The 27,136-nt window shown below is 42.5% G+C and overlaps 1 protein-coding gene across 1 annotated transcript; it reads left to right on the forward strand.

The window, feature by feature from the left end:
- The first annotated feature begins 592 nt into the window (after positions 1-592).
- ift57 (intraflagellar transport 57 homolog (Chlamydomonas)) lies at positions 593-16,907 on the forward strand. The gene is made up of 11 exons (XM_046333536.1): positions 593-1,077; positions 1,217-1,391; positions 1,627-1,745; positions 10,109-10,199; positions 10,293-10,364; positions 10,715-10,837; positions 10,948-11,019; positions 11,693-11,824; positions 14,711-14,773; positions 15,320-15,386; positions 15,974-16,907. Exons 1-11 carry the CDS (start codon positions 926-928, stop codon positions 16,150-16,152), a joined length of 1,245 nt encoding a protein of 414 aa, XP_046189492.1. The 5' UTR covers positions 593-925; the 3' UTR covers positions 16,153-16,907.
- Positions 16,908-27,136: the final 10,229 nt, after the last annotated feature.

Here is a 27,136-nt window from a genome sequence, read left to right on the forward strand (position 1 = left end):
CGACAGGACAGGAACGGAACACAAAGGAAGAAATAGGGACTCTAATCAGGGGAAAGGATCGGGAACAGGTGTGGGAAGACTAAATGATTGATTAGGGGGAATAGGAACAGCTGGGAGCAGGAACGGAACGATAGAGAGAAGAGAGAGCGAGAGAGTGAGAGAGGGAGGGGGAGAGAGAGGGATAGAAAAAGGGAAAGAACCTAATAAGACCAGCAGAGGGAAACGAATAGAATGGGAAGCACAGGGACAAGACAAGATAATAAATGACAAAACATGACAATTTTTGTTGAAAACAATCATGTTCCGCATTTTATAAACCAATTCAAACTCCACTAGTTCAGAAAAAAAAGTTCAGTCGTTGTCGAGATCTTCTGTGCAGCGCAACTCAGTTGAATGTTTTTGCTTGGTCTGTTTAAGAGTCAGCTTAGTCCTTATACTCTCTCCTTACAATTCACGTATATTTGAACTGTTTCTATTCATTTCTCCAGGAGTAGTTTTTCATCCACTGCAGTAGGTGGCAGCAAAACCACGACACGTGTGATAACTCTGCACTGGAACGTAAACGAAAGGTTGTTACGTAAGGACGCAAATAAAGTTACGTCAGGACGCATGTCGCCTGCTCCAGAGTTATTGCTGCTCAAGAGTTATTGATACAACTACTTGAATATTCATCTCAATACACAGGTACCATCTGGATATATTTAATATAGAGATAATCGTTCCGACAAAAACGTATAGCTGGCTTTTTTAGTTAACCAAGGAACTGTTAACTTAGCTAGCTAACGTTATCTGGCTATATTAGGGTTGCTTGACAACACAGATGGTAACCAAAACAAGCTGAAGAAGACTGCGCTGATCTGCATCAAAAAATTGGGTCAATCACAAATCGGGTTGTTGTTAGCCTGCAAGAAGTGCCAAGAGAGAGATGGTAGATGACAATAGACGAGGGGACGATGAACGGGGTCCTGGAGCAGCATATCAAATGTTCGTGGTTATGGAGGACCTGCTGGACAAATTGAAGCTTCTGGATTATGAAGAGGAAGTTCTGGCAAAGCACAACATGAAAGCTCTATCCAGGTTGGCAAGTAGCATCTGGCTAGCTATTATTGATGTGCAAAGTGACATTACAGTTCAAACTGCTAGATATGACTGTCAAAATACATTGCAGTCAATTCTGGTAAGAGATTGTCAAGTAATACGTTGTTCCCCCATATAGGCATTACTTTGCATCCAGTGCCTACATGCCATCAAATCCAGGGGAGCAATTCTTCATGTTTACCATAATCGCGTCTTGGCTCATCAATGCAGCAGGGAGACCCTTCGAGCAGCCTCAGGAGTATGACGACCCCAACGCCACTGTGTCCAACATTCTCTCACAGTTGAGAGCTTTTGTAAGTAAGCACAACTCAACATACTGTACACGTTGGTGTCCCCATTGTTGTCTACCGTTTTGAATTGCAACAAGGGGATTTGTTTATCAACAACCTGTATCTGTCCTTTTTTCATTTCCATTGCATAATGTATCACATGACATTGTTGTGAAACTGCAAGGACCTATACTAAGCTAGATGGTCCATATTTCAGACATTGCATCTTTGATCAAAATATTGCTCTCTCCTGACCCAGGGAGGACTGGTAGACTTTCCTCCCTCCAAACTAAAAGCTGGTTCAGGGGAACATGTTTGCTATGTGCTGGATCGGCTGGCTGAAGAGGCTCTGAAGGGGAGAGTGTTTTCCTGGAGAAGGTAAGTTAATGTCAACGATGTATATAAATTCTGGTTTGCTGATTATTACATTTTTTTTTTAATTGAACCTTTTATTTAACTAGGTGAGTCAGTTAAGAACAGATTCTTATTTACAATGACGGCCTACCAAAAGGCAAAAGGCCTCCTGCGGGGACGGGGGCTGCCATTAAAAATACAAATATAGGACTATACACGCATCATGACGAGAGATACCACAACACTACATCATGAGACCTAAGACAATAACATGGCAGGAACACAACATGACAACAACATGGCAGCAGCATAACATGGTAGCAGCGCAAAACATGGCATAAACATTATTGGGCACAGACAACCGCACAATGGCAAAAAGGTAGAGACAACAATTCATCGCACGAAGCAGCCACAACTGTCAGTAAGAGTGTCCATGATTGAGTCTTTGAATGAAGAGATTCAGATGAAACTGTCCAGTTTGAGTGTTTGTTGCAGCTCGTTCCAGTCGCTAGCTGCAGCGAACTGAAAAGAGGAGCGACCCAGGGATGTGTGTGCTTTGGAGACCTTTAACAAAATGTTACTGGCAGAATGGGTGTTGTATGTGCTATGTATTGGCCATTGAGAGGCTTTAAAAACAACTGGTCGTGATATTGGCACTCCCCGGTAGGCGCAGTCCTCCATAGGAATTAATGTAATTCTACAGTATTTCAATTAAATGTTTCAAGAAAATAATTAAAAGTATTTAAGTATTTTTTGTTGTTGTAGTGGGGACATTATCATCATTACAAATAAGCAAAGAGAAACGACAGTCCATCATTACTTTAAGGCATGAAGGTCAGTCAATACAGAGAGTTTCAAGAACTTTGAAAAAAATTCAAATGCAGTCGCAAAAACCATCAAGCGCTATGATGAAACTGGCTCTCATGAGGACTGCCACATGAATGGAAGACCCAGAGTTACCTCTGCTGCAGAGGATAAGTTAATTAGAGTTCCCAGCCTCAGAAATAGCAACCCAAATATAATGCTTCACAAAGTTCAAGTAAAAGAGATATCTAGACATCAACTATTCAGAAGAGACTGCATGAATCAGGCCTTCATGGTCGAATTACCTCAAGAAAACACTACTAAAGGACACCAATAAAAAGAAGAGACTTGCTTGGGTCAAGAAACACGAGCAATGGACATTAGATGTATGGAAATGCGTCCTTTGGTCTGGAGTCCAAATTGGAGATGTTTGGTTCTAACTGGCGTGTCTTTGTGAGATGCAGTGTGGGTGAACGGATGATCTCTGCATGTGTATTTCGCACTGTAAATAAGGAGGAGGAGGTGTTATGGTGTGGGAGTGCTTTGCTGGTGACACTGTCTGATTTTATTTAGAATTCAAGGCACACTTAACTAGCATGGCTACTACAGCATTCTGCAGCGATACGCCATCCCATCTGGTTTGGGCTTAGTGGGACTCATTTGTTTTTCAACAGGACAATGACCCAACATACCTCCAGGCAGTGTAAGAGCTATTTGACCAAGATGGAGAGCGATGTGCTGCATCAGATGACGCTGGTTGAGAGAATGCAAAGAGTGTATAAAGCCATAGAGGCAAAGTGAAGCTATTTGAAGAATCTCAAATATCAAACAAATCAAAATATATTTAACACTTTTTACTAGTTACTGCATGATTTTGATGTCTTCACTATTAATCTACAATGTAAAATAAAATAAGAAAAACCCTTGAATGAGTAGGTGTTCTAAACCTTAAACCGGTAGTGTATATTTGTATGTAAAGCGAACATATAATTTCAAAAGTATGCATGAATGTATCTGTAGTAGAATACATGTGGCAAAAAAACGAATGTAGACATTAATAAATTCATTTCTATTGCTTCAAAGGTATTTTTAACAATGGTGGGGGAGTGCCAAGGTGGCGGAATGGTGGCTTTAACAGTGCCCCCTATTAGTTATCTAGTTTATACAGTGCATTTGGAAAGTATTCAGACCTTGACTTTTTCCACATTTTCTTACATTACAGCCTTATTCTAAAATGTATGACAAAAAAAGTTATCCATTTACACACAATACCTCATAATGACAAAGAAAAACAGGTTGTTAGATTTTCTTGCAAATATCACAATTACATAATTCATTCAATAATTAATAACAATAATAATTCTGAACCTTTACTCGGTACTTTGTTGAAGCACCTTTGGGAGCCATTACAGCCTCAAGTCTACTTGGGTATGAATTTACGAGCTTGGCACACCTGTATTTGGGGAGTTTCTCCCATTCTTCTCTGCAGATCCTCTCAAGCTCTGTGAGGTTGGATGGGGAGCGTCGCTGCACAGCTATTTTCAGGTCTCTCCAGAGATGTTCGATCGTTTTCAAGTCCGGGCTCTGGCTGGGCCACTCAAGGACATTCAGAGACTTGTTCCAAAGGCATTCCTGCGTTGTGCTGGCTATGTGCATTGGGTCGTTGTCCTATTGGAAGGTGAACGTTCGCCCCAGTCTGAGGTCCTGAGTGTTCTGGAACAGGTTTTCATCAAGGATCTCTCTGTACTTTGCTCTGTTCATCTTTCCCTGGACCCGGACTTGTCTCCCTGTCCCTGATTATGAATAACATCCCCACAGCATGATGCTGCCACCACCATGCTTCACCGTAGGGATGGTGCCAGGTTTCTTCCAGACGTGACGCTTGGCATTCAGGCCAAAGAGTTCAATCTTGGTTTCATCAGACCAGAAAATCTTGTTTGTCATGGTCAGAGAGTCCTTCAGGTGCCTTTTGGCAAACTCCAAGCGGGCTGTCATGTGTTTTTTTTACTGAGGAGTGCTGCAGAGATGGTTGTCCTTCTGGAAGACTTTCCCATCTCTTGGTCACTTTCCTGACCTAGGCCCTTCTCCCTCGATTGCTCAGTTAATTGTGTGGCCAGCTCTAGGAAGAGTCTTGGTGGTTCCAAACTTCTTCCATTTAAGAATGATGGAGGCCACTGTGTTCTTGGGGACCTTCAATGCTGCAGAAATGTTTTGTTACCCTTCCCCACATCTTTTCCTTGACACAATCCTGTCTCAGAGCTCTACGGACAATTCCTTCAACCTCATGCCTTGGTTTTTGCGCTGACATGCACTGTCAACTGTGGGACTTTATATAGACAGGTGTGTGCCTTTCCAAATCATGCATGTCCACTCAATTGATTTTACCACATGTGGACTCCAATCAATTTGTAGAAACATCAAGGGTGATCAATGGAAATACACTGCTCAAAAAAATAAAGGGAACACTTAAACAACACAATGTAACTCCAAGTCAATCACACTTCTGTGAAATCAAACTGTCCACTTAGGAAGAAACACTGATTGACAATAAATGTCACATGCTGTTGTGCAAATGGAATAGACAACAGGTGGAAATTATAGGCAATTAGCAAGACACACCCAATAAAGGAGTGGTTCTGCAGGGGGTGACCACAGACCACTTCTCAGTTCCTATGCTTCCTGGCTGATGTTTTGGTCACTTTTGAATGCTGGCGGTGCTTTCACTCTAGTGGTAGCATGAGACGGAGTCTACAACCCACACAAGTGGCTCAGGTAGTGCAGCTCATCAAGGATGGAACATCAATGCGAGTTGTGGCAAGAAGGTTTGATGTGTCTGTCAGCGTAGTGTCCAGAGCATGGAGGCGCTACCAGGAGACAGGCCAGTACATCAGGAGACGTGGAGGAGGACTTAGGAGGGCAACAACCCAGCAGCAGGACCGCTACCTTCGCCTTTGTGCAAGGAGGAGCAGGAGGAGCACTGCCAGAGCCCTGCAAAATGACCTCCAGCAGGCCACAAATGTGCATGTGTCTGCTCAAACGTTCAGAAACTGACTCCATGAGGGTGGTATGAGGGCCCGACGTCCACAGATGGGGGTTGTGCTTACTGCCCAACACCGTGCAGGACGTTTGGCATTTGCCAGAGAACACCAAGATTGGAAAATTCGCCACTGGTGCCCTGTGCTCTTCACAGATGAAAGCAGGTTCACACTGAGCACATGTGACAGACGTGACAGAGTCTGGAGACGCCGTGGAGAACGTTCTGCTGCCTGCAACATCCTCCAGCATGACCGGTTTGGCGTTGGGTCAGTCATGGTGTGGGGTGGCATTTCTTTGGGGGGCCGCACAGCCCTCCATGTGCTCGCCAGAGGTAGCCTGACTGCCATTAGGTACCGAGATGAGATCCTCAGACCCCTTGTGAGACCATATGCTGGTGCGGTTGGCCCTGGGTTCCTCCTAATGCAAGACAATGCTAGACCTCATGTGGCTGGAGTGTGTCAGCAGTTCCTGCAAGAGGAACGCTTTGATGCTATGGACTGGCGGATGCTTTAGTCCAGGTCTGGGAGGAGATCCCTCAGGAGACCATCTGCCACCTCATCAGGAGCATGCCCAGGTGTTGTAGTGAGGTCATACAGGCACGTGGAGGCCACGCACACTACTGAGCCTCATTTTGACTTGTTTTAAGGACATTACATCAAAGTTGTATCAGCCTGTAGTGTGACTCCAAATCCAGACCTCCATGGGTTGATACATTTGATTTCCATTGATAATTTTTGTGTGATTTTGTTGTCAGCACATTCAACTATGTAAAGAAAAAAGTCTTTAATAAAATATTTCATTCATTCAGATCTAGGATGTGTTATTTTAGTGTTCCCTTTATTTTTTTGAGCAGTGTAGTATGCACCTGAGCTCAATTTCGAGGCTCATAGCAAAGGGTCTGAATACTTATGTAAATAAGGTATTTCAGTTTTTTTATTTCATATAAATGTGTAAAAATGTTTAACATGTTTTTGCGTTGTCATTTATAGGGTATTGTGTGTAGATTGACGAGGAAAAACCGATTACATACATTTTAGAATAAGGCTGTAACGTAACAAAATGTGGAAAAGGGGAATGGATCTGAATACTTTCAAACTGCACTGTATATAAGTCATTGGTTAATGTATGCCTTTTATCCCCCTACGTTTGATCTAAAAATCACCATTAACTTGGCATTTTGGCAGTTTGAAAGTGTTTGCGCTAGTAATGTGTCAATATTTTGTCTTTTAAAAATGTCTATAACAATTTCACCCCCGTCTCAAAGTGGAATGGATTTGACAGTTTTGAAGTTTCTACGGAGTGAGCTCCTCAGCTCTTCCCGCTTTGGCCATGCAGTGCGACTCGCTAAAGTGATTGCTGTCCTCGTTATGAAATGATCACCGTTACCTTGTATATCTAAACAGGACCATATGCACTGATTGTTTCAAGAAAAACTACCAAAACTATTGCTGATGGTGACACTGAACAACCCAAATCAAATCTAATGTAAAGCCCTGATCAGCATAGGCTATAGCCAGAAAGGATCTGTCTCTGATGGCTTTGCCTACTTTTATTCCAGTAAAACACCGTTTTCAACAGCACATTTAATAAAAGTAACCAAACAAATTACATTGGTTGTCACTCAACTAATAAATCCTAATATTATGCAAGCCATTTTACAAGCCTTTCAGGAGGTCTAACAATGTGCACGTTTTGTGCTCTTGTAGGAAGCAGTTACTCCCCCATTGCTGACTACAAATGATCTATAACTGGGCTAATAACTCACTAACTAGCAAAGGATATGAACAAATGTGCGCAAGTGGCTACATGCAGCTCTCGCTTTGATCTCAAAACAAGCTCACCTACTCACGACCACTCATGCTGTAAACACAGTCCAGTTCATCTACTCACAGCCACTCATGCTGTGAACACAGTCCAGTTCACCTACTCACGACCACTCATACTGTAAACACAGTCCAGTTCAAAGTGAATGCCACAGGTCCATATATGCCAGCAGACTCGTATATGGCAATGGTCTATTTGTTTATCGGCCTTCTGCAGTTCTGATTGGTCTGTGTAGAGTACAGGCTGAGTAATGCCTGTCAATGCATTAGAATCCTAATCCGATGCCTTCTGCCTAAAACAACAAATCTTGCATAGTTTGTTTTGGTATGTTCCTTTGAATGTGGCTAATATTGCGTTGATTTGATCACAATTCCCACAGTAAAGGGAAACATTGATAGTGTTAACTAAAGGGGAAAACTATCAAATTGATTTGAAGTTGGTTCTCTGCGCAGGCTGATAGTTCTTCTGCGAGGCAGTGCCGGGTAGCTGCATGCATACAGCTTAGAGGAAACATTGATTAGAACGGTAGCTAGCTACAGTGCATTGGATTTTAGCTAGGTATTTTTTTTGTCAAACTTTAGGTGTGCTCACACTGCACTTTAGACCAGAGCTAAGAGCCTCCTTAGCTCCAGGGCTAAAATCTCCCTTAGTCCAGGGCTAGCTGGCTCTGCTCCAGAGCAGGGTTAACATTGACTTTTTGGGGTTAGCCCCAAAAACACGTTGCCAAAATAGCCAGTGGGGGTCAAGAACAATGCCTATAATGCTCACTGTCCAATCACAAAAGCAGCACTTTCACCTAATTTACATATGCTGGTGATGCCTGTGATGTGTCCTGTGAGTTATTTTGACAAGTAAATTCATACTATTTAATCCTTCCATCTGAGGACCAAAAAACAATATACTTTCATCAGTGCAAAAACATTGGTTGGTTGCTATGTCTATCAAAAATGGTTGCTATGCAGGCTGGCTAAAGTCTTCTCACTTAGCCAACTAAAACTACAAACTCTACAGCTGGAAATGCAGCAAACACTCCATTTTCCTCTGTTTTCATAGCTTTTCTATTGACATTTAATTGCATATATCCATGATAATAATATTGTTGCATGATTTTGCCTGAATCAGAAAAGTTGATGTCTCTTTTGTTCATAGCATTCGCTGTACAGGGGTGAGATCGAATTTCAAAAGTGAAATATTGTTTCCGATGTCGGACAGGCAGAAGGCAAGGTTTATTCAAACCATCACTGTTGGAAATCAAATGCTAGGCTAGAAGCATAAGGAAATAATGTGTTATTATTTATAGCATTGGTCACGAATCAGAGATAAAAAGTTGGTTACATGTTGTGTTTGTCTGTTAGCCCAGGGTTTTGGAATAGAAGTGTGAATCCTTAGCCCAGGGCTAAAGCTTAACCCAGGGTTACCAAATGCTTGTGTGAACACAAGCTGTTAGCCCAGGGCCAGTCTAGCCTGGGGCTAAGAACAATGTCTGTGTGAAAAGGCCTTTTACTAGCTATGGAAACATTACTACACCAATGTCATCGTATTTTGAAGCTGTAATTTAGGCTAAATGGTCATTAGCCCCTGTTAAGATTGACTGGGCACATCTTGCTCTGTGGTGCTTTCAAGACAACTGGGAACCCTGGGGGGGGAATGAGGTCAAATCACACCATCCGTGATATTCAGGTCGGACAGTTGGAGCTCTAGGGGGGAATGAGGTCAAATCACAACATCAGTAATATTCAGGTCAGACAGTTGGAGCTCTAGGGGGATGAGGTCAAATCACAACATCAGTGATATTCAGGTCGGACAGTTGGAGCTCTAGGGGGGAATGAGGTCAAATCACAACATCAGTAATATTCAGGTCGGACAGTTGGAGCTCTAGGGGGGTGAGATCAAATCACAACATCAGTAATATTCAGGTTGGACAGTTGGAGCTCTAGGGGGGATGAGGTCAAATCACAACATCAGTGATATTCAGGTCGGACAGTTGGAGCTCTAGGGGGGATGAGGTCAAATCACAACATCAGTAATATTCAGGTCGGACAGTTGGAGCTCTAGGGGGGGTGAGATCATATCACAACATCAGTGATATTCAGGTCGGACAGTTTGAGCTCTAGGGGGGGGGGTGAGGTCAAATCACAACATCAGTGATATTCAGGTCGGACAGTTGGAGCTCTAGGGGGGTGAGGTCAAATCACAACATCAGTAATATTCAGGTCGGACAGTTGGAGCTCTAGGGGCGGGGGGGATGAGGTCAAATCACAACATCAGTGATATTCAGGTCGGACAGTTGGAGCTCTAGGGGGAGGGGGGTGAGGTCAAATCACAACATCAGTAATATTCAGGTCGGACAGTTGGAGCTCTAGGGGGGGGGATGAGGTCAAATCACAACATCAGTGATATTCAGGTCGGACAGTTGGAGCTCGAGAAAGACGCCCGAGTTCCCGACTTGGAACTCCAAGTTGCATGACCATTTAAAACTATTTTTCCCAGTCTGAGATCGTTAGTTGGATATCGTTTTATTCACCGTTCAAGGTTGTCTTGAACAGACTGAAGTCGGAAATCTGAGATTTCCAAGTTCCCAGTTGTTTTGAATGCAACATTAGTATGGCTGAGAGCCTCTTGAGAACATTTAAAACAATGGTGTGATGTCACTTAGGTGCAACCAATGATAAAGTTGAACATAGCTGGCCTCGTGCAATCCCTATTCTCCTGTCTTTTCCCAGACCAAACTACCCTACAGAGGAGATGGAAGAAGAGTCTGTGATGGAGGATGATGCAGAGCTGACTCTCAGTAAAGTGGAAGAGGAGATGACAGTGGGTATCCTCATCGAAGTGTCTCCTGGTGATAGGCCTATTTGTATATATTGTACTCGTCACTTTTTAAAATATGTCTATCCCTTAATAAAGGAGGAACCAGACGACTGTGAGGAAGAGAACGTCATGGATCTAGAGGCACTTAAATCAAGGACCAATCAAAGTGTGAGTTGCTGTTGCTGTAGTGTTATGCTAATAGCTGGATACGAAGAATGAACTGTAATGGTGTACTTATTTACTGTTCTGTTTGGAGATTGTGGATACTTTGTTACTACACATACAGTAGATGTGCTGCTGTATTGTCTTTTTCATGTGTGGTTAATGTAGGCTACTGCTGATTTCAAGTCCGATTTTTCATTTCTATACAGTTCCCTGTCTGTAGATGTAGAAAGACTAGTCACCAGTGGACTCAAACAAATATCAAATAAATGTTAATCTTTTTTTTTTTAGCTCTTGCTCATTCCCTCATAGTGTACATACTATCATTCCTAACGCTAACTCCTTCCCTCTCGCAGGAGGCCAGACTATCTTCAAAGCCAGACAATATACTGGAATCAAACATGGACGCTGCCGAGTGGAATCTAGAGGTGGAGCGGGTTCTCCCACAACTGAAGGTCACAATCAGAACAGACCACAAGGTAAAGATTGCTACAGCTGTCAATTCTGGCATTGCTCTCTCAAAATCAATGCAGGGTCGAGCAATCGCCTAAAACACGAGTGTTTGTAACAAGACTATGTCCACTACTAGGACTGGAGGATCCACGTGGACCAAATGCATCAGCACCAAGACGGGATCAGATCATCTCTCAAGGAGGCCAAGGTGGACTTTAGTCCTTCACAGTTGGACTCAGTTTTCTCTGTCGAGGTTACATCACTTTGATACCATCTCGACTAAACTACTGTTTAGTCTAAATGAAACTACAGTGCGTGCGGTTAAGATGACGTTGCCAAAGTAGTAAAATATTTAGTAGGAAGCCATTTTGCCAGCAATATCATGTCATCTAATTTACTTTAGACAGATGGATGGCAATGTTGTTATTAGCTAGCAAAATTTTTAGAAATAGCTGGAAATGCTAACGTTAGCTAGCTCAAATCTGGTGGTTTACCCTCAATCTTAGCTAGCTAGCTAACGTTATACTGCATTTAAAGTCAATCTGATGACATCAAAATGTTTTCCCACTAATTATTTGACTCCTTTAGAATATCATTGTATTTCCAAGCCGCTGCAATGCCCTTTTGATGATCCTTATCAGCGCTCATTGACGATGCATTGAATAGAATGCTTAGTCGGGCATTAGTCCATAACGAATGTTCAAAACAATATTGTGACAAAACATGCAAACCCATGAATAAGCTACTTTATCTGAGTCTCACTGTCTGACAAGACTAGCACCTATCACACAGCCAACCTCTCATGTCATTCTATTACCTTAAAATGAGTATGTTAGTAATGTATTATAGAGCGAAAGCTGCTATGTGTACCTATTTGGTAGGGCTACCTAGACAAGCTGCAGGAGGAGATCGGTAAGACACTGGAGAAGGTGGGCAGCAGAGAGAAATACATCAACAACCAGCTGGAACACCTTATCCAGGACTACCGCAGCGCCCAGTCCAAACTCAGCGAGGTACGCATCCATACAGTGGTGTAAAGTACTTAAGGAAAAATTATTTAAAGTACTACTCAAGTAGTTTTGGGGGGTATCTGTACTACTGTTCACTATTTACAGTACCAGTCAAAAGTTTGGAGACACCTACTCATTCAAGGGTTGTTTTTTATTTGTACTATTTTCTACATTGTAGAATAATAAGGAAGACATCAAAACTATGAAATAACACATATGGAATCATGTAGTAACCATATATTTGAGATTCTTCAAAGTAGCCACGCTTTTGGGTTGAGGTCGGGTGATTGTGTAGGCCAGGGAAACTGATGCAGCACTCCATCACTCCTTCTTGGTCAAATAGTCCTTACACAGCCTGAAGGTGTGTTGGGTCATTGTCCTGTTGAAAAATGAATGATATTCCCACTAAGCCCAAACCAGATGGGATGGGGTATCGCTGCAGAATGCTGTGGTAACCATGCTGGTTAAGTGTGCCTTGAATTCTAAATAAATCACAGACAGTGTCACCAACAAAGCACCCCTACACCATAACACCTCCTCCTCCATGCTTCACAGTGGGAAATGCACATGCGGAGATCATCCGTTCACCCACACCGCGTCTCACAAAGACACGGCGGTTGGAATCAAACATCTCAAATTTAGACTCATCAGACGCAAGGACAGATTTCCACCGGTCTAATGGCCATTGCTCGTGACTCTTAGCCCAAGCAAGTCTCTTCTTCTTGGTGTCCTATAGTAGTGTTTTTTTTTGCATCAATTCGACCAGGAAGGCCTGATTCACTCAGTCTCCTCTAAACAGTTGATGTTGAGATGTGTCTGTTACTTGAATTCTGTGAAGCATTTATTTGGGCTGCAATTTCTGAGGCTGGTAAATATGATGAACTTATCCTCTGCAGCAGAGGTAACCCTGGGTCTTCCTTTACTGTGGCGGTCCTCATGAGAGACCGTTAACTCTAATGAACTTATCCTCTGCAGCAGAGGTAACCCTGGGTCTTCCTTTCCTGTGGCGGTCCTCATGAGAGCCTGTTTCATCATAGCGCTTGATGGTTGGTTGGTTACTTTGATGAATCTGAAATATTAAAATATATTTTTGTTTGTTTAACACTTTTTTGGTTACAACATGATTCCATATGTGTTATTTCATAGTTTGGATGTCATCACTATTATTGTAGAAAGTAGAAAATAGTAAAAATAAAGAAAAACCATTGAATGAGTAGGTGTGTCCAAACTATTGACTGGTACTGTATATTTTGACAACTTTTTACTCCGGTCAGTTTCCCTGACAGCCAAAATTACTTGTTACATTTTGAATGTCTTAGCAGGACTGGATTGTGGTCAAATTCATGCAACTATCAAGAGAACATGTGGTCATCCCTACTGCCTCTGGCAGACTCACTAAACACAAATGCATCTTTTGTTAATAATATCTTAGTGTTAGAGTGTGCCCCTGGCGATCCAATACATTTTAAAAGCAAGAAAATGTGCTGTCTGCTTTGCCCCTTTACCCCTACCTACATGTACAGTGTGTTAGGAAAGTATTCAGACCCCTTCACCTTTTCCATATTTTGTTACGTTAGTCTTATTGTTAAATGGAAATAAATAGAAATCCTCAGCAATCTACACACAATACCCCATAATGACAAAGCGAAAACCGATTTTTATACATTTTAGAAAATGTATTAAAAACACAAAAGAGATACCTTATTTAAATAAGTATTCAGACCCTTTGCTATGAGACTAAATTGAGCTCAGGTGCATCCTGTTTCTTTGAGGTGTTTCTACAACTTGGAGTCCACCTGCTGTAAATTCACTTGATCAGACAGGATTTGGAAAGGCACACGTGACAGAGGGCAATGTGAGTGAGAGGCACTTCGGATTGCGCAGCACACTCAGCGAGAAGGGCACAACGCAGCACTCCGTAGCCGCGAAAGGCATGAATGGGATGCCGCCGTGAATTTCGAGGCATTATCAAGTGCTTGTCAAATTGTGAATGAGACGCTATTGGAGTGTGTACAGCCTGCGCCAAAAAAAAAACTAAGCAGAGCTCATGCCTTTTCAAGTGACTTCTTTCAAATCATCTTTAGAGTCTCATCATGCAGCCTTACAATGTATTAAACACCAAAACATATAGCCCAACGTTTGTAGAACAACTAAATGAATAACTCTAAGGATATAGGAGTACCTATTTCTTTGTTGACCACTCAACACAAAATAGCAGCATGTGTGCACTCCCTCAAAACTCCCTCGTTTAGAGAAAATATTTTTATTTTATTCAGCTTTGTTCAGTTGTTTTCTTCATACTATAAAATAATGCCACGGAATTATAAGCAAGTATTATTTTCTAAATGAACAAGTGTAGCCGTCAGCCATTTGTCATAGCCACACCAGGACCTAACATAAGGACAACACAGAGTTGGATATTTTCTTCTGAAATAGACCAAATGTTCTCAAATATCAGGCTTCTTTAGACCTGTCTAAAATAAATAATGGATTTATTGTGAAGGTGTAGGCTATATTACATAAACTTATTAGACTTTTTAAATGGCATGTAGGCTGTGTGTGGAAGCCAGGTGATGCTAAATGTGTTTATGTTAATTAACGGTAAATTACACCGTGAGACCGACAGTTATTTGCTTGACAATCACCGGCTGACAAAATTTCATGACCGCCTAGTCATAACCATGGTATATGGTCTGATATGCCACTGCTTTCAGCCAATCAGCATTCAAGGCTCGAACCACCCGGTTTCTAAAACAGAAATCCAATACCAGTATACAGTATTTTGTTGCTGTGGTATGTGTTAGTCAGCAATGCAGAGGCACAACTAATTGTCTTATTTGGGGTGGGGGGGACAAGCATACAGACATGTTGACCTTTTTGTATTCCAAGGCAAGGGAGTGCTACCAGCAGGGAAGTGGTGGAGTTACAGAGAGGACCAGAGTTCTGGCTGAGGTCAGTGACCACATCACCCACAGTAAACCACAGTATGCAGGTCATTCTCGTACCATGTTCTCATAACCCTAGCCAATCATTATCATAACATTCACACTATTGTAAAATAATATTCTCATTCACATTACGGTCATGTGGTTTTTGGACCTGTCATTCTTTCCCAATTTGTTCACGTAATTATTTTTTCCATTTCTCCTGATCATTTGACACCAACATCATGATATAGTCCTTAATGTCCATAGATTATATATTACCAAACTCTTATCCTCTGTAAATACGCTCATTTGCACGTCACGTCAATGATGTCATGTTACCGTGTGGGACTGTGGGTCGGAGTGGGCGCCCTGAGCGGCTGCCAATGTTGCCTATACCTTTATATAAAAATGGTTATATATTTTCGGCACGTTGTTTGCAAACTGATATGTGGCACGCGTTAATTCCAAAATAACATGCAAAACTATCTCTTATCCTCTGTAGATACTTCTTAGTGCCATAGATGATGAGTTTTGATGTCAACTATCTCAGTGCTGTCTCATTCTAACCTAGATCACAGAGGAGTTGGAGAAGGTGAAGCAGGAGATGGAGGAGAAGGGCAGCAGTATGTCTGATGGAGGTGAGTCTGTAAATGAAAACATACCAGACTGGGGAATCTACACAGCACTATAGCTTTAAGCCTTTTCCACTGCAAGCTGGACAGAATAGTGAATATGACGCAGTTCCCACACTAAAAAGTCACAGGGGACGTCACATCCTATTGTGTTACATACGTCATTAGGCTGAGCACCTTGCTGTGGCCTGGCCTCCGGCGCACGTCTACAGTGTCGGTATATGTTAGAATCTGGCCTACTGCCCTTTGACTCCGCCTCTCTCTACCTTTCCCCGCTGTCATCCTCTGTCATTCAATACAATGGGAAAGTACCTCAAAAGTATACTTTTTTAAAAATTGGGCACTTTGCAAACCCAGGCATTTTCTGGGGTCTTGATGGGTGAAGCAACAGTTCTTGATTTAAAATGTACATAGTGACAGTTCTCTTATCATTGAATCTATTGAAGAAAGGTTATGAAATCAAGTTGTTAGATCGTTAAAAACACGATTTATTTTGGAATCTATTCCTGTGTAATGATCGTGACAAATTGTTTTTGAAAATGTTTGATATCATTACTTTTCTTACCCTTTGAGCTTTTTTAAAAATTATACAGCACCGGTGGTGAAAATCAAGCAGAGTCTGACCAAGCTCAAGCAGGAGATTGTTCAGATGGACATTCGGATTGGAGTGGTAGAGCACACACTACTGCAGGCCAAGCTAAAGGAGAAGTCCAACATGACTCGAGACATGCACGCCACCAATATCCCAGAGCCTGCCATCGGCGCATACTGAGATATACACAGTATGGCATTATCTATCATTAGCTTACTAATACATTATGCCTGTGCAATGTTATTATTTACATGGTATGGTACCTGTTATGAGAAGGCAAGCAGTGGGTTACATCCTGACTACAGCCAATATACCAACGTCCTTTAATGATTCTAAACGGTCTGTTTAAGCAGACACATGGAGAGACATCTGTATTGTTCTGACTTCAACTGTCATGTGTTTCATATCATATTTGATTGCATTCGAAGGCTTTGTTGGCGTGGTTGAATTAATGTATTTACATACATTGGAATGATAAAATACAGATTTGAATGCCCATATGTTTTACACGCAGGGTTAAGTTTGCTAATTGCCATATTTGTAATGGAGATAATTAAACTGATATTTTTTTTTACAAATAAGAAGTTGTATAATATTACTGATGTGGATTTGATGGGGACATTTATTTTGACTTTTTGATCTGGTAAGGCTCATGAAATGTCTGGAAAGCTGAAATTAAACATGCATCCAGCCATTTGTAACGAAAAGAATTGTACCATATAGAAAAGTGGAAATACTTACAAAGTCGGCTGAGATTGATTGCCAGCAATGTTTGCTGTGTCGGGGTACATGATGAAACATTAATATAAACATCCAATCATAACTTTTAAGCAGGTTAATTCAGAGTGGTTGGGTTAAATGCGAAAGACACAACCTGTTAGGGCCTACATAAAGCTGTCCCAACATGTTACCACTGCTACACCTGGCTATCAGCAGAGCCTTGTCTGGCAACGAAACAGTTCATTCAGCCTCACTTACTGCCTTTAAAAAAACATAGCTGATATGGCTGACTTGCTTAAACAAATGTGGTTTACTGACAATTGAGATGTACGAGCTATGGCATAAGGGAACGACAAGCGGATAAGAGGCAATCCGCAATTTCGATTAAGACAATGAGCGAGCGAGGACAGACATAGTATAGCTATTTGTTCAGCACTTTTGAAATGTACAGCGACAGAATTCAGAACATGGGCCATCTTACAGTGTTCTCCCTGTACACCAAGTCAGAACCGTAGGATAAATAAAGGGGATGTATAATCGGACAAAGAATGCTTGTACAACTTTCAATGATTACATTTCTCAAAAACAGTTTATAGGCTACATGTGCACCACCAAGTCAGAACAGTAGGCTAAATTAAGAGGTGAAAATTGAAAAAATTATTAGGGTGATGCACATGGGCTACTAACAGCTTAATACACAACATACACATATTACTTTCTTAGCTACAGTATACATATCTGCCTGGTATATTACATAATTTATGCAGCAGCATACAAGACATTTTTGGACTGTGCTCACTTGAACAGGAAGGGGGCGCTGCGGTCCTTCGTGGGGAAATGGTGTCATCAAAGTCTGGCATTCTCTGGATTTACTGGGAACTCCGACAAAAAAAGTTGAATCATGATGACTTCATTGATCTTCAGGTCGTAGCTCTAGTAAGAGGCCCGAGTTCCCGATTTACTATTCCAAGTTGGATGAAAGTTCAAAACGTATTTTCCCAGTCGTAGCTCATTTCTTCCCGAGTTCCCAGTTGTCTTGAACTCACAAAAGTCCGATTTTGCAGTTCCGATTTAACAGTTGTTTTGAGCGCGGCACAAATCATGTTTCATTGACGGCATGGCCAACTTCAATGTATAGCTAATATGATTGCTTTGCAAACCACTCATTGTGGAATTTGCGATTTCCAACTTGTTGTGTAATGTTTATGTCCAATGGCTGATGAGCACCGATATGTTTTATCTATAATTTATTTTAATTATTTATCTTCATATGACAAGGTTTGAAAATGATTTGCCAGTAGATTGAGTTGATTCATGATGATGACTGCTAGCAAAAATGTTGGCAGTATGATGTTGACATGATCAGTCCAATCAAAGCTACTGTAGATATAACGTGATTTGATTCCATTTTATCTGTGTCAAATAACCTGGAGCCTTCTATGAGGGGCACTTCTAATTTAACTCTAAGGCAGCACCCAAGGGGCTAGAATTTTAGAGCTTCCCCTATAGAATTGGAGGTGATGTAGTGTTCCCATGAGTGACAGAACACTCAGCCAATCACAGCACAATGCTACTATTTTCTGCTGACCTGCCCCACCACCACAGAAAGCACTGAGCTGGCTGAAACACCTGCATTTTGGATCTGCCTTACTCAGGAAAGCAAAAAAGAGACCATATTTGTATGCGGCTTTATTAACTCTGACAATGGCGGTTCTAGCTTGTATGGCTCCCTGGGTGAACCCCCCCCCCCCCCACTCGAGCATCAATACATTACCTATCCCCCAACACTGTCAACCAAGAGTCAATACATTACCCATCCCCCAACACTGTCAACCAAGAGTCAATACATTACCTATCCCCCAACACTGTCAACCAAGAGTCAATACATTACCCATCCCCCAACACTGTCAACCAAGAGTCAATACATTACCCATCCCTCAACACTGTCAACCAAAAGTCACGACTAAAACCATTTACGTTGCTGGTGTGCAGACTGGTTTTATATTATTCTTAACGATTTCACACAACCCAGAAAAAAATACAACAATATGTCTTTGGGAGACCTTCCCAGGCAGTAGCCTGCCTAGCTCACAAACTAGAATCAGGGCGCCCACCCTGACAAGGTTAATTGACCCACAGTCCCACACATTGACATATCATTAACGTGATGTGCAAATGAGTGATAGAAAACCGATCTCACAAATGTCACCATTACAAAAAAAATTTGCAGGCGCCCTGGAAATCGGAGTGGTGACATTTCCGCAATTGGTTTTCTATCACTCATTTGCATTAATGGTCAATTACCGTGAGACCGACAGTTATTTGCTTGACAATCACCGGCTGACAAAATTTCATGACCGCCACAGCCCTAGTCATAACCATGGTATATGGTCTGATATGCCACTGCTTTCAGCCAATCAGCATTCAAGGCTCAAACCACCCTGTTTCTAAAACAGAAATCCAATACAGTATTTTGTTGCTGTGGTATGTGTTAGTCAGCAATGCAGAGGCACAACTAATTGTCTTATCTGGGGTGGGGGGGACAAGCATACAGACATGTTGACCTTTTTGTATTCCAGGTTGATGAAAAGGGTCCCCCGGGTAGTAGGGTGAGTGCTGTAGACGCACAACTGCGCCAGTTAGAACTAAAGGCAAAATTGGAGCAACAGAAATTAGAGCTCGAGCACAGGGAGAGAGAACGTGATGAGAGATTGGAGCAACAGAAATTTTAGCAACAGAAAGCTTGAGCACAAGGAAAGGGAACAGGAATGTGAGCCTCCCATTCGATGAAGAGAGATATATCTGGAAGCACTCTGAATCCAGTCAGTCCATCCTGCACCCTCAACCGAGTTCGATCTTGCTCGAAGCACCTTTCAATGACAAAGGGGTGGATGTACTGTATATTTTACTCTGTTTGAGCGGATTGTCACATCCCAAAAATGGCCACGGGATAGTTGGTCACTGCTCCTCCAAAGTGTTCTGGTGGGAAAAGCTCAGAGTGTACACTGCTTTATCTCTTGACCAGAGCTCAAATTATGACTGTTAAAACTTACAAGTTGGTCCCAGAGACATACAGACAGCAGTTTAGTCAATTATAAAAGAATCACAAAGTCATGTTGAGTTCGCAAGGGAACAAGCATAGTCGAGCATCTTTTCGTGACAAAATATTGCGCTTAAAACGGGCACGTCTTTTTATCCAAAAATGAAATACTGCCCCTAGAGTCTTAACAGGTTAAACTCAAGGTGCTCCAGGTGTGCATATTTTTGTTCTTTACTCTCTTTATTAGTGATGGGACGATTGATTCTGGAGCTCTGATACAGTTTTCAAAGCTCTACTGATCCTACACAATGTACCGATGCTTGTTTCAAAGTAACATCACATGATCAATTACGTCTGAAGCTTCGTTTGATGACTCGGTTGCACAATGCAAGATCCCACTGATTTCACCTGGCTGCTTTCTTAGATTTTTTTGAATTGCTTTCAAACACCAACCTCTACTGGACACCGTACTTACAATGTCATTAGGATTGTTTTCATGTAACGTTGTCTAATTAACTAAACCTGAATGGTAGCTCAGCAGGTGGAGTCGGGGATCTCGGGCACCAGAAAACTCAGACAGGGAATGGGGTGGAATCCTGGCAAAGGCATATTATTTAGAAAGTCATTGTGACACCACACTTTTTTTTTGAGTAAAGTATAAGCTTCTGTCTTAAGCATCCTAAATAATACCATAGATTCCCGTTTTTGACAGCAAAAAAAGGGATGCATGGTGGACGGTGCGAACCTGCAATGATAACGGATTGTATGAACATATATAGCAACATCTAACGCTGCATGTTATTCCTGTCCAGCAGATGTCACTATTGTGCATTGTGTTAAAAACTCAGCGTAATGAACTGTTTTTCAGCACAATTTGGTGAAATCCCAAAGGCTTCGGTTTCCCATCACTACTCTTCCTTCACACTTCATCTTCATCAGATATGGAGTCCCTTTTTGCTAAATAATATTTGATAGCCTATAGTTCTATTCTATTATAATGATGTAGGTTACAAATCTGTTATCTAATTTGTTGAATAATGAAATTCAAGTCAGTGGCTGTGTCCGAATTCCCATACTTGAGTCCTAAACAGTAGGCCGTTAAAGTATGCGAAAAAAATGAAGTTTAATAGGCTTGTTAATCAGGCCTTTTGATTAGAACATCGGGATCGTTTTAGTTTTGTAGGCTATTTAATTATTTAATTTATGGATCAAGCCATAGCAGTCATTCTGATCTCGTTCCCAATGATCAGTGCTTTGGTTTATTACACTGAACAAAATATAAACACAACATGTAAAAGTGTTTGTTTCATGTTTCATGAGCTGAAATAAAATATCCCAGAAGATTTTCATACGCACAAAAAGCTTATTTCTCTCAAATGTTGTGCACAAATTTTTTTCATCCCTGTTGGTCAGCATTTCTTCTTTGCCAAGATAATCCATCCACCTGACAGTTGTGGCATATCAAGAAGCTGATTAAACAGCATGATCGTTACACAGGTGGACAATAAAACGCCACTCTAAAATGTGCAGTTTTGTCACACAACACAAGGCCACAGATGTATCAAGTTTTGAGGTAGCATGCAATTTGCATGTTGACTGCAGGAATGTCCACCAGAGCTGTTACCAGAGAATTTAATTGTTGAATTGTTAATTTCTCTACAGCTTCATTTTAGAGAATTTGGCCTCCGGCCTCACAACCACAGACCACATGTATGGCATTGTGTGGGTAAGCGGTTTGCTGATGTCAGCATTGTGAATAGAGTACCCCATGGTGGGGTTATGGCATGGGCAGGCATAAGCTATGGACAACTAACACAATTGCATTTGATCAAATCAAATTTTATTGGTCACATACACATATTTAGCAGATTGCAGGTGTAGCGAAATGCAGCAGGTGTAGCTCCAGCAGTGCAGTAATATCTACACATAAATCTAAAAGTAAAATAATGGAATTAAGAGATGTATAAATATTATATACATATAGGACGAGCAATGTTCGAGTGGTATTGACTAAAATACCGTAGAATAGAATACAGTATATACATATGAGATGAGAAAAGCAGTATGTAAACATTATTAAAGGGACTACTGCTCCATTATTAAAATGACCAGTGATTCCATGTCGATATACATAGTGCAGCAGCTTCTAAGGTGCAGGGTTAAATGACCGGACGGTAGCCAGCTAGTGATGGCTAATTTAACAGTCTGATGGACTTGAGATAGAAGCTGTTTTTCAGTCTCTCCATCCCAGCTTTGATGCACCTGTACTCTGCAACATACGTCTGAGTCTGAGCCGTTGAATTGCGACTCCACTTTGCCTCTGTACTGACGTTTTGTCTGTTTGCTTGCCTTACGGAGGGATTAACTACACTGTTTGTATTCGACCATATTCCCAGTCACTCCAAAGTCCACTCCGAATACCTCTTCACCGCTGCGGCGTCTTGGAGCAGCCTCTGGGATAAGTTCAATTTCCCTAGGGGTTACGGACTAAGGATCCAATTTGGGAAAGTCGTATCCCTGGCTGTAAAAAGTTGCTAAGGAGAGAGATACCGTGACAAGAACTCGAGGCCCATTGTTGTGCCATTCATCCTCCGCCATCACCTCATGTTTCAGCATGTTCACGTTTTTTTGTACAATTGCCTTTTCATTTGAACATTTGAAAAAAATGGATTGATTTATATACACTATATATACACCCCATCTCCATAGACAAATATTGGCAGTAGAATGGCCTTACTGAAAAGCTCACTTTCAACGTGGCACCGTCACGTCAGTTTGTAAAATTTCTGCCCTGCTTGAGCTGACCCAGTCAACTGTAAGTGATGTTATTGGGAAGTGGAAACGTCTAGGAGCAACAACTGCTCAGCCGCGAAGTGGTAGGCCACACAAACTCACAGAACAGGGCCACTGAGTGCTGAAGCGCGTTGAGTGTAAAACTGGTCTGTCCTCATTTGCAACACTCACACCAAGTTCCAAACTGCCTCTGGAAACAATGTCAGCACAATAACTGTTTGTCGGGAGCTTCATGGTTTCCATGAAACTAACCCTAACCCTAAGATCACAATGTGCAAGGCCAAGCGACGGCTGGAGTGGTGTAAAGCTCGCTGCCATTGGACTCTGGAGCAGTGGAAATATGTTCTCTGGAGTGATGAATAACGCTTCACTATCTGGCAGTCCAAAGGACGAATCTGGGTTTGGAGGATGCCAGGAGAACGCTACCTGCCAGAATGCATAGTGCCAACTATGAAGTTTAGTGGAGGAGGAATTTATTTCACCTTTATTTAACCAGGTAGGCTAGTTCAGAACAAGTTCATTTACAACTGTGACCTGGCCAAGATAAAGGAAAGCAGTGCGACACAGACAACATCACAGTTACACATGGAATAAACAAACATACAGTCAATAACACAATAGAACAGTCTATATACAATATGTGCAAATGAGGTAAGATAAAGGAGGTAAGGCAATAAATAGGACATACTGTCGAAATAATTACAATTTAGCAATTAAACAATGGAGTGATAGATGTGCAGAAGATGAATGTGCAAGTAAAGATACTGGGGTGCAAAGGACCAAAAATAAATAAATAACAGTATGGGGATGAGGCAGTTGGATAAGCAATTTACAGATGGGCTATGGACAAGTGCAGTGATCTGTGAGCTGCTCTGACAGCTGATGCTTATAGTTAGTGAGGGAGATATGAGTCTCCAGCTTCAGTGATATTTGCAGTTCGTCAATCCAGTCATTGGCAGCAGAGAACTGGAAGGAAAGGTGGCCAAAGGAGGAATTTGCTTTGGGTGTGACCAGTGAAATATACCTGCTGGAACGCGTGCTATGGGTGGGTGTTGCTATGGTGACCAGTGAGCTAGCAAAGACTTATAGATGACCTGGAGCCAGTGGGTTTGGCGACGAATATGAAGTGAGGGCCAGCCAACGAGAGCATACAGGTCGCAGTGGTGGGTAGTATATGGGGCTTTGGTGACAAAACAGATGACACTGATACACTACATCCAATTTGCTGAGTACAGTGTTGGAGGCTATTTTGTAAATGACATCGCCGAAGTCAAGGATTGGTAGGATAGTCAGTTTCACGAGGGTATGTTTGGCAGCATGAGTGAAGGAGGCTTTGTTGCGAAATAGGAAGCCGATTCTAGATTTAATTTTGGATTAGAGATGCTTAATGTGAGTCTGGAATGAGAGTTTACAGTCCAACCAGACACCTAGGCATTTGTAGTTGTCCACATATTCTAAGTCAGAACCATCCAGAGTAGTGATGCTGGCCTGGTGGGCAGGTGTGGTAGCAATCGGTTGAAGAGCATGCATTTAGTTTTACTTGCATTTAAGAGCAGTTGGAGGCCACAGAAGGAGAGTTGTATGGCAGTGTCTATAGAAGTATACAGAAGTATACAGAATGGTGTCGTCTGCGTAGAGGTTTATCAGAGAATCACCAGCAGCAAGAGCGACATCATTGATGTATACAGAGAAAAGAGTCAGCCCAAGAATTGAACCCTGTGGAACCCCCAGAGACTGCCAGAGGTCCGGACAACAGGCTCTCTGATTTGACACACTGAACTCTGTCTGAGAAGTAGTTGGTGAACCAGGTGAGGCAGTCATTTGAGAAACCAAGGCTGTTGAGTCTGCCGATAAGAATGTGGTGATTGACAGAGTCAAAAGCCTTGGACAGGACGATGAATACAGCTTCACAGTAATGTCTCATATCGATGGCGGTTATGATATCGTTTAGGACCTTGAGCGTGGCTGAGGTGCACCCGTGACCAGCTCGTAAACCAGATTGCCTAGCGGAGAAGGTACGGTGGGATTGTGCTAAAGCAGCGAATAAAACAATCTTAGGGAGGAGGCTTCTAATGTTAACATGCATGAAACAAAGGCTTTTACGGTTACAGAAGTCAACAAATGAGAGCGCTTGGGGAGTGGGAGTGGAGCAATGCCTGGATTCACCTCTACATCATCAGAGGAACAGAGAAGGAGTAGGATAAAGGTACGGCTAAAGACTATAAGAACTGGTCGTCTAGTACGTTTGGAACAGAGAGTAAAAAGAGCAGGTTTCTGGACACAGTAGAAGAGAGTCAAGGCTTAATGTACAGACAAGGGTATGGTAGGATGTGAATACAGTGGAGGTAAACCTAGGCATTGAGTGATGATGAGAGAGGTATTGTCTCTAGTGACACCATTTAAACCAGGTGAGGTCAACGCATGTGTGGAAGGTGTAACAAAAGGCTTAGCTAAGGCATATTGAGCAGGGCTGGAGGCTCTACAGTGAAATAAGACAATAATCACTAACCAAAACAGCAATGGACAGGGCATATTGACATTAGGGAGCGGCATGCGTAGCCGAATGATCATAGCGTCCAGTGAGTAGCTAGGCGGGCTGGAGACACGGTGATTCAGACAGCTAGCGTGCCGGGGTTAGCAGGCTAGCAGAAGGGCCTCAGAGTGACGTTGCGATGGAAAAAGTCTGTTGTAGCCCCTTGTGTGGTTACGTCAGCAGACCAGTCGTGATGGATCAGCAGGGCTCCGTGTAGTAAAAGAGTCCAGGCCAATTGGCAAAACAGGTATAGTAGCCCAAGAAATTGGCTGATGGACCTCTTCAGCTAACAGTCCGATATGCTCTAGACAGCTAGCCGGCCATTGCTAGCAGGCTAGCAGATGGGCATACAGGGTACGTCGCTACCGAGGAGCCTGTTGGGAGAAAAAAAACTTGGGCGAATTATGTCTGTAGTCCAGTCATGACAGTAAAAGGGGTCAAGGCCAATTGGAGTGGCTGATGGACCTCTTCAGCTAGCCGGGAGATGGGCCTAGCATAGGCTAGCTCAAGGCTAATTGGTGCTTGCTTCAGGACAGAGATGTTAGCCAGGAGCAACCACTCGGATAGCAGCTAGCTAGCTGCGATGATCCAGGTGAAAAGGTTCAGAGCTTGCAGTAGAATTACGGAGATGTGGAGAGAAAGAAGTCCGATATGCTCTGGTTTGAATTGCGCTGAGCAGACTGGCAGGAGTTGTCCGGACTAAAGGTTAGCTGATAACTGCTAGCAGTGGCTATCTGACTACTAGCTAGAAGTTAGCTCTGTTGGGGGTTCCGGGTTCTAAAGTAAAGAAAATAGCAGATCAATACCACATTGGGTGAGGAGGGTTGCAGGAGAGTATGTTGAAGTTGGGGCTAATATTTAAAACATATATGCGAAGAAAAATATATAAAAAGACAAGACGAATAATGGTCTGGGGTTGTTTTTCATGGTTCGGGCCAGTTAGTTCCAATAAAGGGAAATCTTAACGCTATAGCATACAATGAAATTCTAGATGATTCTGTGTTTCCAGCTTTGTGGCAACAGTTTGGAGAAGGCCCTTTCCTGTTTCAGCATGACATTGCCCCCGTGCATACAGAAATGGTTTGTCCAGATCGGTGTGGAAGAACTTGACTGGCCTGCACAGAGCCCTGACCTCAACCCCATCGGAAACCTTTGGGATGAATTGGAACATCGACTGCGAGCCCGACTTCACTAATGCTCTTGTGGCTGAATGGAAGCAAGTCCCCGCAGAAATGTTCCAACATCTAGTGGAAAGCCTTCCCAGAAGAGTGGAGGCTGTTATAGCAGCAAAGGGGATGTTCGACGAGCAGGTGTCCACATGCTCTTGGTAATGTGGTGTATGTTGTCAAGGGGGAAGGATAAGGACGATTTAAAAATGACATGTACAGAAATACAGTAAAAACACTGTCCAGGCTCTGTCCCACTCCCAAAATAATACCACCCAGGAATAAACTGGGTACATACGACACCTTTCCTTCAGCTCTCCTCTCCTTCTTTCCTCTCTTCTCCTTTCTCAGCTCATCCTCCACTCTTACCCCAATCTTGGTCATCTGACGTTCTTCATTGGCAATGGCATCATCGAATCGCTCTTCCCTCCCTCTGGGTTCTTAACATGCCTGATCTGGTGATCGGGGTGCTGGAACAACAACTCTGTGCTCCGGGCCAGACTTGGGAGTTTCTCTGGAGTCTTCGCAGTCAATCGTGGGAAAGTCATTTGTTGCAGCTGGTTGGATGGCAGCAGTAGGTACAGTTGGCCAGGGGAACTTGTTCTGTCCCCCGGGCTGCACTCTGGGAGCAGCCCTCCTTAACTGGAGACTCTGAAACAGAGAGACAGGGAGAGTTCAGGACAAGACTTATTGTGATATTGTAAATCAAGGCTCTTTACAAAAACTTTTCTCATTTTAGTGTGTGATAACGATCATAGGTTTAGTAAGTGAGACACTTGTTTTTCTATGCCACTACATGTCATCTTAATGGGTAGTGATGGGAGTCACTGACCTATGTGCTCCTCCTCAGCCAGCAGCACATAGCTTCTACAGGGTGGTCTGGCTGGGAGCCTCCTAAATGGTCCCCAGTTG

Source organism: Oncorhynchus gorbuscha, unplaced genomic scaffold, assembly GCF_021184085.1.
Source record: "Oncorhynchus gorbuscha isolate QuinsamMale2020 ecotype Even-year unplaced genomic scaffold, OgorEven_v1.0 Un_scaffold_46:::fragment_2:::debris, whole genome shotgun sequence".
NCBI lineage: Eukaryota > Metazoa > Chordata > Actinopteri > Salmoniformes > Salmonidae > Oncorhynchus > Oncorhynchus gorbuscha.

Coding starts and splice junctions, on each gene's coding strand:
- ift57 (XM_046333536.1), top strand. CDS start 926: ATGGTAGATGACAATAGACGAGGGGACGATGAACGGGGTCCTGGAGCA. Junction 10,200..10,292: donor AAGTGGAAGAGGAGATGACA/GTGGGTATCCTC, acceptor CCCTTAATAAAG/GAGGAACCAGACGACTGTGA. Junction 14,774..15,319: donor GGACCAGAGTTCTGGCTGAG/GTCAGTGACCAC, acceptor ATTCTAACCTAG/ATCACAGAGGAGTTGGAGAA.